Source organism: Trachurus japonicus, chromosome 1 (assembly GCF_045865225.1).
Source record: "Trachurus japonicus isolate A0001 chromosome 1, Traja_1.0".
Taxonomy (NCBI): domain Eukaryota; kingdom Metazoa; phylum Chordata; class Actinopteri; order Carangiformes; family Carangidae; genus Trachurus; species Trachurus japonicus.
In genome coordinates, this window is record NC_140907.1 from 33,426,689 (window position 1) to 33,439,777 (window position 13,089).

The 13,089-nt window shown below is 40.1% G+C and overlaps 1 protein-coding gene across 1 annotated transcript in view; it reads right to left on the minus strand.

Annotated features, from left to right (window-relative positions):
- Positions 1-13,089, minus strand: part of cacna1ab (calcium channel, voltage-dependent, P/Q type, alpha 1A subunit, b) — a 215,910-nt gene that overhangs the window by 80,008 nt on the left and 122,813 nt on the right. The window contains 6 exon segments of the mRNA XM_085785651.1: positions 48-721; positions 4,890-5,043; positions 8,337-8,443; positions 8,619-8,686; positions 10,653-10,773; positions 12,681-12,753. Coding sequence (XP_085641777.1) covers positions 48-721; positions 4,890-5,043; positions 8,337-8,443; positions 8,619-8,686; positions 10,653-10,773; positions 12,681-12,753 — 1,197 coding nt within the window.

Sequence of the window (13,089 nt, forward strand, 5' to 3'; positions counted from 1 at the left end):
CAGGTTGTAATTTAAGTGGAGAAAATAAACCCTAACCCTTCACTCACCGTCTCGTGCGATGCCCTCTGCTCCTCTCCTGGTTGCCGTGGCGATGCCGTCTGCTCTTGCGTCCCTCCCCTTCCTCTCCTTTCTCCCCGCCAGCCTCTCCTCCTCCCTCCGTGCCTCTGGACCGGTGCCTCCGGCCGCCCCCCTCCTCGCCGCCCTCCCTGGCCGCCGCCGCCCTGCGATGCCTCGACCTCCGGTGCTCGTTGTTGCCCTCGCCGCCGGCCTCGGAGCAGCGGCGCCGTGGCGACGCGCTGCGAGCCTCCTTCCCCTCCCGGTTCCTGTGTCTGTGTCCGCGGTGGCTCCGGTGGCTGTGGCGCTGCTCCTCCGCCTGCTGCACCTCCACCACGCCGCCGCCGCTGCTGCTCTCCACCACGTTGCCCAGCGACGTGCAGCTGAGTCCGTGCGCCACGCGGGTCTCGGGCAGCCGGCCGGCGTCTCCGGCGTCTCCGATGGCTTTCTGCTGCTGCTGCTGGTGCTGGTGCTGGTGGTGGTGGTGGTAGTAGTGGGCGGCGCGGCGGTAGTGGTCCAGGTCCTGGTGGCGGTACTCCTGGTCCAGCGGCAGCTCGCCCGGTTGGGTCTTGTTGGTGTTGTTGTTGCGGTTGTCCTGCGGGTTGACGACCAGCGGACGGTCCAGGTGAGTCTTCATGTCGCCGCGGGCTTTCCGTGGGTAGGCCACCTGAGGGACGGAGAGAGGGAGGGGACAGTCAGTACGTTTACATGAAGAGCTTAATCGAGCTATGCTCAAAACTAGATTTTGGCGTCTAATCGGCTAAACAGTAGGCTATCTGCCATACATTCCTCTGCATCTTTACCATTTCCTACACTGATTGTAAGTAAATCAAAATCAAAATCAAAAATCTATTGAATAAGGAAGTGGTGATTTGATCTAGAAGAAACATGAATGAACCCAGAGTGTCTCTAACATCTACTGTACTGAGGTGCAGGCCACACACTTACATTGGTCATGTAGGTTTCAACCTTGCTTATACAGCTGAATAACAGTTATGGTGTTAATGTAGAATAAGTGCAAGTGATAGAAAAAAGCAAATGAAAGAGACGCGTCCTGTCAACGTTGGTTTAAAACCATGTATCTGCAGCAGTGAAGGAGATCAATATAATCAATCACTTTTTCACTGTTGGGTTCAAACTCAGGTTTAACAAACCTCAAGTTGCATTTACATGGTTTTGGTCGGCTCTACTCTTTGTTAGGGCGGTTTGTACCTTTAATTTCAACCCAGAATCCCTCCCCTGAGCCACAGATTTACACAGTTCGGCAGACAGTCCACCTTTTTTTATTTTGTTGGTTTCTGCATTAACGCAAAAAGCAAAATAAAATTATAGCTGCTGCGCAGCGATGGGTCGGGTCCGGGCTACTTTTGGGCAAATTTAGGCAATTCTGAGCAACAAACAGGAGAATAGGAAGACAAGACAGTTGTCCTTATAATGTCCAATTTGGACCAGTTGAGGATTGAACCCACAACCTCGGGAACCAAAGACCGTTGTCTATCGCACTGAGCTAATTGACAAGTGGCAGTTCAACAGTGGCTTCACAAATTGAGTAAGCCATTCACTGTCGTGTAGGCAGATTTGAAACCACAGTAAAAAGAAAAATCAGTTTTTGAGGTAATGATATGTATTTGTTAAACATCTACTGTGACTCTAAGATGTTAGGAGCCTTCGCACATAGTCCAGTCCAAGCTATTTGGATTTTTAAAATTAGAAGCTTGCTGTGGTGCCACCATTAGGACAATTGTCTTGTGTTTCGTGTTGAGGACAACTGACATTTTGATCTGTCATCATCATCATCATCACCCTTGCTGGGACTCGAACCCACAGCCTCTGACACCAAGAACCAGCTCCTAACTGGCTGAGCTAATTGGCTTGTAGTGAGACCTGCTGTGTAGCTTCATTTATCCACTCAGGTGGGCCAGTGCCCGGGCAGCTGTTGTAAAGGCAGATTTCAAAAATGGTCAAAAAGTCAGAAATTATGTTATCTAAACAAAAATCTGTTAATACATAAATTGCATTTAGACAGCAAAACAGCTTGAGGACATGTGACATTTTGATCTGTCATCATCATCATCATCATCATCATCACCCTTGCTGGGTCTCGAACCCACAACCTCTGACACCAAGAACCAGCTCTTAACTCGCTGAGCTAATTGGCTGGTAGTGAGACCTGCTGTGTAGCTTCATTTATCCACTCAGGTGAGCCAGTGCCCGGGCAGCTGTTGTGATGAAATGGTCAAAATTTCAGAAATTCAGTCATCTAAACAAAAATCTGATAATACATAAATTGCATCTTGACAGCATGAAAATGTTGGTGATTTGTTTTTAATGATAAGTGTTTTGCTTCATAAGAGAAAATCTGATGTTTAAAAATTCCACACTCACATTGGCTGCAGTTGTTCCCATGAGAGCAGAATTCAAAATGTTCTCAAAAATTCAGTTTTTGAATTAAAATTCTGATATTTGCCAAACTTCATCAACCATGACTCCAGAATATTCTCGTTTTTTTTCAGGAAGTTTGAAAATGTATTTAGCAAGAATTTGATGGTATATGTTTACAGTAGTGTTTACAGTCAAACGTTTTCATGCACTGTAGGCTCAATTTTTGCTTAATCAAAAATCCGAGAAACAAGTTTTGTGGAGGACGGTCTGGAGATGCTCTGTAGCAAGTTTGGTGACAATTGAGCAAAAATTGTGGGAGGAGATACATTTTAAAAGTTTTACAGTTATTGAAAAAAACAGAGTGATGGACTTCATAATTTGTAATGAGTTTAAGTGGACAAAAGTTTCAGCAGTATTGAGGCTACATTGTGGTGAAGTTTCAACACTGTAGCATCTACCGTTGGTTTGGTAGGAATTTTTAAAGTTTTTAAATTTAAACGCTTATTGTGCCCCCCCTAGGAGGGGGGGGCACATGTCCTTGGAGTTGAGTGAATCTGGCATGGGGTCGGATGTTTCTGTGAAGTTTGGTGAGTTTTCGCCCATGGGAAGTATGACTTCCTTGGAAGAAGAAAGAAAGAAAGAAAGAAGAAGAATTCCTAGGAATACAATAGTGTCCCGGCAGCTTAGCTGCCCGGACCCTAACTATTATGAGTGTTGGATTTACAGTTTTGCCGAGCCATAACCAGTCGACTCCCGATCGTCGTCTGAAGCGCGTTACACTTCACCCTCGCTCCAGTTTTTTTTTTTGTTTGTTTAAGTCTCTTTGGGTACAGCTCTGGATTTCTCTGCATGCTATGCCCTACTTCATAATGCATCACTCCCCAGCACGCAGCTTCCAGCCGTCCCATATAGCAGCAGCAGCAGCAGCAGCAGCAGCAGCAGCAGCAGCAGCAGCAGGGGAGAGTGCAAGAACAACACTTGTTCACAGGATTAAAGGGACATTACACCCTGGAATCAGAAGACCTGTGAGATGCAGCATGACTCAGTGTTAGTCCACAGTGTTTCCACGGTGATCGCTGCATGCTGTTTAACCTCTGTCTCCAAGTTGAGCATCACTCGAGGATGTTAGAAGAGGAGGGGTCAGTGAATCAGCGACCACACCCAAAAATGATGTCAGCAAAAAAAAAGATGTGAAATTGCGCTTTTTTAAATTATATTGTAATGAATCATAGTTTCAAGCAAAGCACTGGCAGGTCACCAGTTTGTAGAAAAAAACAAACTGTTCCATACCAACTCATCTTAAAGTGAAGCTAATGTGACCATTCTGAGTTTCCAAAAGGCCGTAGACTGTGTTCATCTCTTCTTTATGAATGAGTTATAGGGTCGCATAAAGATAAAAACTAAAAACATCTAAACTCAAGTCATGATTTTGAGAAAAAGTCGCACTATTACAAGAATAAAGTCATAAATATACAAGAAAAGTGATGATATTTTGAGAAGAAAGCTGAAATAATACAAGTAAAAAGGTCATAATATTACAGGACTTAAGTTTATGACTTTATTCTCCAAATGTCAGATCTTTTTTAATTTCCTTCAAAGTGGCCCTGATACTCCGCCATACTTGAGATGAATATAATCTCAGCATTTTTGGTGAGTCACTTTTGGAAAATCAGTGAAATTATTTCCTCTAACCTAATTTGAATCGAGTCCAACTCTTGGAGAACATTTGGCAGAAACATCTGCTCCAATTCATCCTGAAAATGTTGGAGCCAGGTTGTGACATCATATTGTGATGTATATACTATACAGCTCTGGAAAAAATTAAGAGACCACTCCCAAAATGATCAGTTTCTCTGGTTTTACTATGTATAGGTATGTGTTTGAGTAACTACCGACAACATTTCTCCCAAAATTGAAATGAAAATATTGTCATTTAGAGCTTTTATTGGCTGAAAATGACTAAACTAGTCTAAATAATAAAAAATATCAAGTCTTTTCAGACCTTGAATAATAATAATGCAAAGAAAACATGTTCATATTTATTCCTAAACAACACAGCAAGAATATTTTAACTCAGGAGAGAGAAGAGTTTATAAATCAGTTTTTGTAGGATAATGTCAACGTTTAATCCCAGCTGTGGTTTTTATAATCTTCCTATAATACCAGATGTGGTTCAGGTGATGACCTCATCATTAAGTAGAATGAGTTGTGTTGGTGTTGGTGTTTAAAAAAGAAAAGAAAAGAATGACTGTCATACATGTAGAGATGCTTTTAAGAAACATTTGTGAAAGTGGTCTCTTGTTTTTTTTCCAGAGCTGTATATTTGGAGCCTATAGTGTCGAGGGCGTTTTTGGATAATTTGAGGATCAGTCTGAACGTCTGCAGGTCGACTGAACATCTTTTTAGTTTTGAAATCCGAGAGTTGTTGTGAGATTAATAATTTCCGTCCTCACCTCCTCTCCCTCCCCTTCCACCTTCCAGTCTTCCTGCTCCAGCTCGTTGTAAAGCGCCTCGCGGCTCGTCATCAGGTTCTGTCGGCGGATCTCGCTCGTCCTCTGCTCCCACACCGACTTGTTGCCCTTGATGTGGTTCTTCTGCTGCTCCTTACTGTGACAGGAGGACAATGTACATACAATGTAAATATACAATTTACATACAATGTACTGTAAATGCTGCAAATGCTACAAATTATGTTATATCCAACAGATACAGTGTTATCAATGAAGTCCAGTGTGCAGACGTCAACTGTTATAAAAAGAAGACGAAAGAGAAAAGACGAGCTGAGGAAAGACAAGAAGAAAAAAAAAGAGTAGAAGAAGAAGAGGAAACGAAAGAGAAGAAGAGGAAAAGAAAGAGTAGAAGAAAAAGAGAAGAAAGGGAAGAAAGAGAAGAAAGAAGAAGAGAAGGAAAAGAAAGAGTAGAAGAAAAAGAGAGAAGAAAGAGAAGAAAAGGAGAAAGACAACAAGAAGAAGAAAGACAAGAAAAAGAAAGAGGAGAAGAAGAGAGAAGAAAGAGGAGAAGAAAGAGAAAAACATGAGGAAAGACAAGAGGAAGAATGAGAAGGAGAAGAGGAAAAAGAAAGAGTAGAAGAAAAAGAGAAGGAAGAAGAAGATAAGGAAAAGAAAGAGTAGAAGAAAAAGAGAGAAGAAAAGAAGAAAGACAAGAAAAAGAAAGAGGAGAAGAAAGAGAAAAACATGAGGAAAGACAAGAGGAAGAAAAAAGAGAAGAAGAAGAGGCAAAAGAAAGAGTAGAAGAAAAAGAGAGAAGAAAGAAAAAGAAAGAGTAGAAGAAGAGAGAAGAAAGAGGAGAAGAAAGAGAAAAACATGAGGAAAGACAAGAGGAAGAATAAGAAGGAGAAGAGGAAAAGAAAGAGTAGAAGAAAAAGAGAAGAAAGAAGAAGAAGAGAAGGAAAAGAAAGAGTAGAAGAAAAAGAGAGAAGAACGAGAAGAAGAATAAAGAAGAAGAGAAGAAGCAGAAGACGAGAAGAAAAAGAAAGCAGAATAAGAGGATAGAAGAAAGAGAAGAAGAAAAAGAGAGGAAAAAGAAGAAGAGAAACGTAAATGTAAATGTGATGTTAGTGTAGGAACATTAAACTCTGACGAATCCAGACGGAGCTGCAGTTTGAAACAGCAACGTGATGATAAAAGTCCAAACAGCCAAAGAAGCTGCGTAACATGAAGCAGAAACCGGTGGATGAAGGAGGGAGGGAGGGACGAAGAGGAGGAGGAGGAGGAAGAGGAAGAGTGAAAAGAAAAAGAGCGACTCTGTGAACAAGTGAACAATCGCATCACGGAGCTGCAGACAAACATGCAGCGTCGTCACGGTGACTACCAACGACTGCAGCGCCGCTAATTCATGCAGCGTTTGAGAGGAGGAGGAGGAGGAGGATAATAAATGTTCGTTTGTATCCGACCTGTTCCCGAACAACATTTATCTTTAGTCCAATCAAATCCCCGTTCATCTACATTCATGAGATTATTTTCTAGGTTTTCTAGTAGTTTCCATCACCTTGGTTACAGTAAACGGCGGACATGTTGGCGTCTAATTGAGGGTTAGCCAGCTTTTAGCCAGGTTAACCAGCTCCTCCTTCTGAACAATTAAAGATAACGAACCTACTGCTATGTCTATAGGGATTATGGCAATGGGCCAGTTTGCCAAAATGTTGAACTATCCCTTTAAATAATTAAATAATAATAAAATTACATTTTAAACAAGCTTTTTACTATGGTTAATTATTTTAAATGTGTTTTACCTTTTATTTGTGCTTTCATCCTCTTTTTTCTGTAGGACTTTGACATTTACTTTGAAATGTAAAGTGGATTATCAATAAAATGTATTATTATAATTGTTTATTATTATGATTATTATCATTCAGGCAACAGCAGTGGATCGCATCTCGTAAAGCGGCGTTTGGTCGGCCAATTTCAATGCCTTGTAATTATAAAAAAATTGTCCACAGTTTTGTCACAGCAAAGTTTTCATCGACAGCTGTTGCTATGTTGGCGTAACCCAAAAACCCGCTCCTCCATCTGAACGTCGGTGACTCGAGAAGCAGCAACGGCAGCAGCAGTTTGATGTTTTTTTGATGTTTTTTGATGTGTTTCTGCTGCCAGAAGCAGATTTTACAGACCGACCGTCCTCCGCCTCTCGCTCTTCCTCTTCCTCACACTTCACAAAGCCCCCGAAATCTGTTCCTTTCACTCCCAGAACAATCGCTTCATCATGTTTTTTAGAGGACGAGGGAACGGGGGGGGGGAGTGGCGTGATGGTGAGTGAGTGAATGTGTCACGTGTACATGAATGGCTGCCAATCATGAACGTTAGGATGGACAGATTGGAGAAGGAAAACAGTGCGTTCCCTCTGTGTGTGTACAGACCTTGGGAGTTAGAAAATTACCATTTTACAATAAGACTGGGCTCATAAAGGATTCATTAACGGTTTATAATGAAGTTATTACTTCAGTTTTAACACAATAAACCATAATTTAACAAATATAAACAAGTATTTGGCAAGAACAATTTAATGCTTCCCAGATATTAATCTTACTAATGATTATGATAATGATTTACCACTGGTAGAAAGAGCCTTAAAGGGATAGTTCAACGTTTTGGCAAATTGGCCCATTGCCATAATCCCTATAGTCATAGCAGTAGGTTCGTTACCTTTAATTGTCGGTGCAAGCTGTTTTTAGAACGGCGGAGCAGAGCCGTGAGCTGCTCAGAGCTACACTACGGAGGCTAATGGGATTTTTTGGTTTCTCTCATCAAACTCATCAACTACATAATCCAACAACTCCAAAACGCTCTGGTGGACAAGTTGTGACCTGCACATTCACCACGCTATGAGATAATAACAGAACATTACCAGACAGAGTTGTTTTAGAGGGAAATTCATGCAAAGCCGCTGATGCGCGTTGCCTTCAGGGACAGTTTTTCAGCAAGCAGTCTCTGCATTTACCCCGAAAACTCGTAACGTTCGGTTATTATCTCAAAGTGTGGTGAATGTGCAGGTCACAGCTTGTCCACCAGAGCGTTGTGGAGTTGTTGGATTGTGTATTTGATGAGGGAAACCAAGAAATCCCATTAGCCTCTGTAGCGTAGCTCTGAGCAGCTCACGGCTCTGCTCCGCCATTCTAAAAATAGCTTGCACCGACAATTAAAGGTAACAAACCTACTGCTATGACTACAGGGATTATGGCAATGGGCCAGTTTGCCAAAATGTTGAACTATTCCTTTAAGGCTCTTTCATTCATACAGTGTAAAACACATTATTTTTTATCATCAAGTTACAATAAGATTCATTTTAACAGTTATAAGTGGAAGTAACTGGTTAGTAAAATGAATGAATAGGAAGTCTAAGTGTGATTCAGTGTGTGTGTGTGTGTGTGTGTGTGTACTCACGCAGCAATGGACAGGTTGGCTGCCGACAGCGGGCTGACCTCCGCCACCTCCTTAGCCTTCTGCATCGCTGTCTTCTGATTGGCTGCCACCTCTTGTTCCTCCTCATCCTACCGGAGCAGAGAAGGAAGAGAATCGTTTATACATCTTGAATCAAATACGATGTGAAGACACGATCGTCCTCTGACCGTTTGCTCTGATCAACGTTTTACAGATTCAACAGCATTCAGGCATAAACAGAAGATCAGTGCTTGTTTTATAATAAGGTGTGTGTGTGTCTGGTACCTTGGTGAGTTCCTGGGCGTTGGCCAGATTGTCGACAGCGATGGCCAAGAAGACGTTAAGCAGAGTGTCTGTGGGGGCAGAAGTCAAGGAGACGTGGACGGAGGAGAGAGAGGACAGACAGGAATCTGACTGAGGAGGACAACAACAGGAGTTAATGCACGGCTCTGTTAGACGCTGTGTTCTGATTGGTGTCTATCTGTATAACAGGCTGTCGCTAAAGGACGCTGCTCTGATCGGCTACAGCTCCAGAAAAATAAAAAAGAGGAGAGATAGAAACCCCTCATTCATGACAGGAGTTGTTTTAGAGGTAAATTCATGCAAAACTGCTGATGCGCGTTGCCTTCAGGGACAGTTTTTCAGCAAGCAGTCTCTGCATTTCCCTCTAAAACAACTCTGTCTGGTAACGTTCTGTTATTATCTCATAGCGTGGTGAATGTGCAGGTCACAACTTGTCCACCAGAGCGTTTTGAAGTTGTTGGATTGTGTATTTGATGAGGGAAACCGAAGAAATCCCATTAGCCTCCGTAGCGTAGCTCTGAGCAGATCGCGGCTCTGCTCTGCCGTTCTAAAAATAGCTTGCACCGACAATTAAAGGTAACAAACCTACTACTATGACTATAGGGATTACAGTATGACAATGGGCCAATTTGCCAAAATGTTGAACTATCCCTTTAAATAATTAAATAATAATAAAATCATATTTTAAACGAGGTTTCAAAGACCCAGCTTTTTACTATGGTTAATTATTTTAAATGTGTTTTACCTTTTATTTGTGCTTTCATCCTCTTTTTTATCCTCTTTTTTCTGTAGGACTTATGGATTATCAATGAAATGTATTATTATAATTTGTTATTATTATTATTACTACTATCATTCAGGCAACAGTACTGGATCGCATCTCGTAAAGCGGCGTATGCTCAGCCAATTTCGATGACTTCTAATTATAAAAAAATGTGTCCACAGTTTTGTCACAGCATGAGAAAAACACAGACATTAGCCTACTTTTAACACCAAAGAAGTCCAATGGCAACGTCCGGTTTAATGTAAATTATAAATAAAAGTTTGGTAGAACTTTACTTGATGCCTATCTCTATAACACATTATAACCATACTTATAGTGTAGTTATAGCACTGTATAACTATAATTATAAACATTCACAATAAATTATCATAATGCTTTATAACAATAAGCATAACACACTATAAAGCATTTTATCATGACTTATAAGGTCAGGTATTATAATAGGTTATAATTGTTAGTAACTCACTGACAATGACCACATCGATAATGCATTATTAATATAGTTATAATGTGTTATAATTGGCTTCTAAACGTGTATAATTACTGTATCATTATAAACACTCATTCATTGTCATAAGGCTTTATAACAATAAGCACAAGACATCATAGAGCATTTTATAATGGCTTATAAGGTCTTAGTATAGAGTTATAATGCTCTATAATGTGCTATGCTTATTGTTATAAAGTCTTATGCGATTTATGAGTGTTTATAATGATAGTTATACACGTTTATAAGCCAATTATAACACATTATAACTATATTTATAATGCATTATCGATGTGGGCATTGTCAGCCAATTACTAACAATTATAACATATTATAATACCTGACCTTATAAGTCATGATAAACTGCTTTATAGTGTGTTATGCTTATTATTATAAAGCATTATGATCATTTATGAGTGTTTATAACTATAGTTATACAGTGCTATAACTGCATTGGACCTCATTATAAGTATGGTTATAATGTGTTATAGAGATAGGCGTCAAGTAAAGTGTTACCAAAAGTTTTCATCGACAGCTGTTGCTATGGCCGCAGATTCAGGCTCGTTAGATCGCACTTTAACCAAAAATGTTGTCTCAAATTATATATTTCACTGGTGCGTAGCCATGCAGGATGATGCAGAGCGAGCAGCGTCGGGGTTTATTTCTCTGTAACAAGCTGCTCACTCACTCTGCATCAACAGAAACACACAGTGAGTCAGTGGGTGAGCAGCAGGAATCAGGATACAGTTGCCGAAGAGCGTGAGCACGATGAAGAAGATGGAGAACACCATCCCTTTGTCGTTCACTCCTCCCTGGGACTTGATGCCGTCGTACATCACCACGTTCCAGTCCTCTCCGGTCAGGATCTGCAGAGAGAGGGAGGGAGGAAAACTGAGTAACAGGAGGCAGGATTTACTAAAACCAACAAAAATTAACATGTTTTCTCTTGTTTAAGTATTTTCTGAGCTGCCTGTGACCGATCTAACACCTTAAAGTTCAGACGTGGTTTAATTTAGAGCAGTGGTTCTCAACCTTTTGTACATCAAGGACCCCTAAATTGACACAAATTAGACCACGGACCATTGGACCAAATTTAGAAGTAAACACCCGAAATACACAAATTATATACACAGTTCTGAGACTGAAGAATATTACTTTTTTATACATTTAAATTAGGGCAAAAGGCGTGAATTTTTGGAAAAAAAAGCAGTAAAATTTCTCGTAAAAAATGTTAAAAATAAAAATAAAAAAAGTAAACATTTTCTAGAAAAAAGTGGTAAAATTTCTCAAAAAAAAGTAAAAAAAAAAAAAAGAAATCTAGAAAAAGTGGTAAAAAAAAAAAAACTTCTAGAAAAAAGTGGTAAAATTTCAAGAAAAAATCGGGGACCCCCTTCAAATCTCTCAAGGACCTCTGGGGGTCCCCGGACCCCACGTTGAGAACCACTGATTTAGAGAGTCTAGTTGTTGCTACTGTCGACAGTCATAAGATGCTTTAATAACACACAGGTCCTTGGGTTCATTTCAAAATAAAAATGTGTGTATTTTTTTGTGTGTGTGTATGTTTACCACAGTCACACAAACGGCTCCTAACAAAGGCAGAGGACACGGAAACATGGAGACTGGAGTCAGAGCTGAACAAGTCGTCTGACAAACTGATGACACCACAACAATGGCCTTCACTGAAAATCACAAAGCTTCAGCCGAGTGTGTGTGTGTGTGTGTGTGTGTGTGCCATTTGGAAAAGGCTAGTATTGAATTTGCAAATCTTTCGTCTCGAGTGAAAAATGTGATTTAGTTGAATAAACTCAGGTTTTATTCACATAAAAACAGTGAAAGAAACTGACACATAATAAAAATAGACTTTTGTTCTGGAATCAAGGTGATGATGATGTTGGAGCAGCAGCAGCAGCACGGACGACAGTTCAGCTTCTAGGAAACTGCACTCGTGGGTTTTATCTCAGCTCCACACGGGCGGCACATTGTTTAGTTGTGGTTACGTACCGACACACTGAACAAGACTTTAAACACAGGCGAGTGTGAGCTACGTGGAGTTTTGGATTCCAGATCTGAGTTTACTGAACTCTTGGCTAATGTAAAGATGGGCGAAGGGGTGGAGCACTCATGGATAATTGATTTGTGATTTATTACTAATATTGTTATTATTATATTTATCTTTTTTTTTTTTGGTATGCATTTATTTTGAATTTATATGTTTGTAAGGAAGATGGTGCAGAACCAGGGGAATGTGATGAGGAATCTTAAAATGTACACGTTGTCATTAAGATCCCCCCTGCGTATTTTACTTTTTCCATCTGTGCCTTTTTTTTTAATGTTCTTTTCTTTTCCTTCTTTTTTTCCATATATAATGTAAAACTCACGACTTCTTAAAATGAAAGTTACAAAAAAAAAATAGATTTAAGTGGAATAAAAAGTAAGAAGAAAAAAAGGTGCATATCTGTCACTTTAAGTGTCCAAAATTTAAGCAGGTGAGTTACTGTATAAAGAAAAAAAAAGGAGGAGGACAAAATATATTGACCGTACAGACCATGTTAATTTTTCTGTTGTACAGTTGAACATTTTAACATGGGAGTCAATGGGGACTGGTGGAGCTACCACAGCTTTAAGGTGGTTGGTGACTAGAAGTATTGATTTCTGATCATTTTTAAATCAAAATCAGTCAATAAGAACGTCCCTGATATTAATAACAATACCTGATGTTTATCATTGTGGCCAAATTAAAAAAAAACAACATGTGTGAATATTTCTCTCTGACCTGAAACACTGTCATGATGGCTGCAGCAAACGTGTCAAAGTTTGTGGGCGGAGTCCCGCCTTCGAAGTTGAACCTGAGAGGAGGAGGAGGAGTGAAACGTTATTACAGTCATACACACACACACACACACATATATAGAAAGATACTGTAAGACGCCTTTGTCCTGTGATTATATGTGTGTGTGCTGTAGGGATGTCACAATTATACATTTTCTTGGTACGATTATTGTCAGAGAAATAATCACGGTGTTACGATTATCACGATTATTATGCATTAATTAATTTCACAACACTATGAATGTGTAAAATCAAATATAGTCAAAATATATTTATATATTATATAATACTCATTGTTTACACAAAATATTTTTTTTTCTATTAATATAGGACCAATTATTAATCCCCCAGAG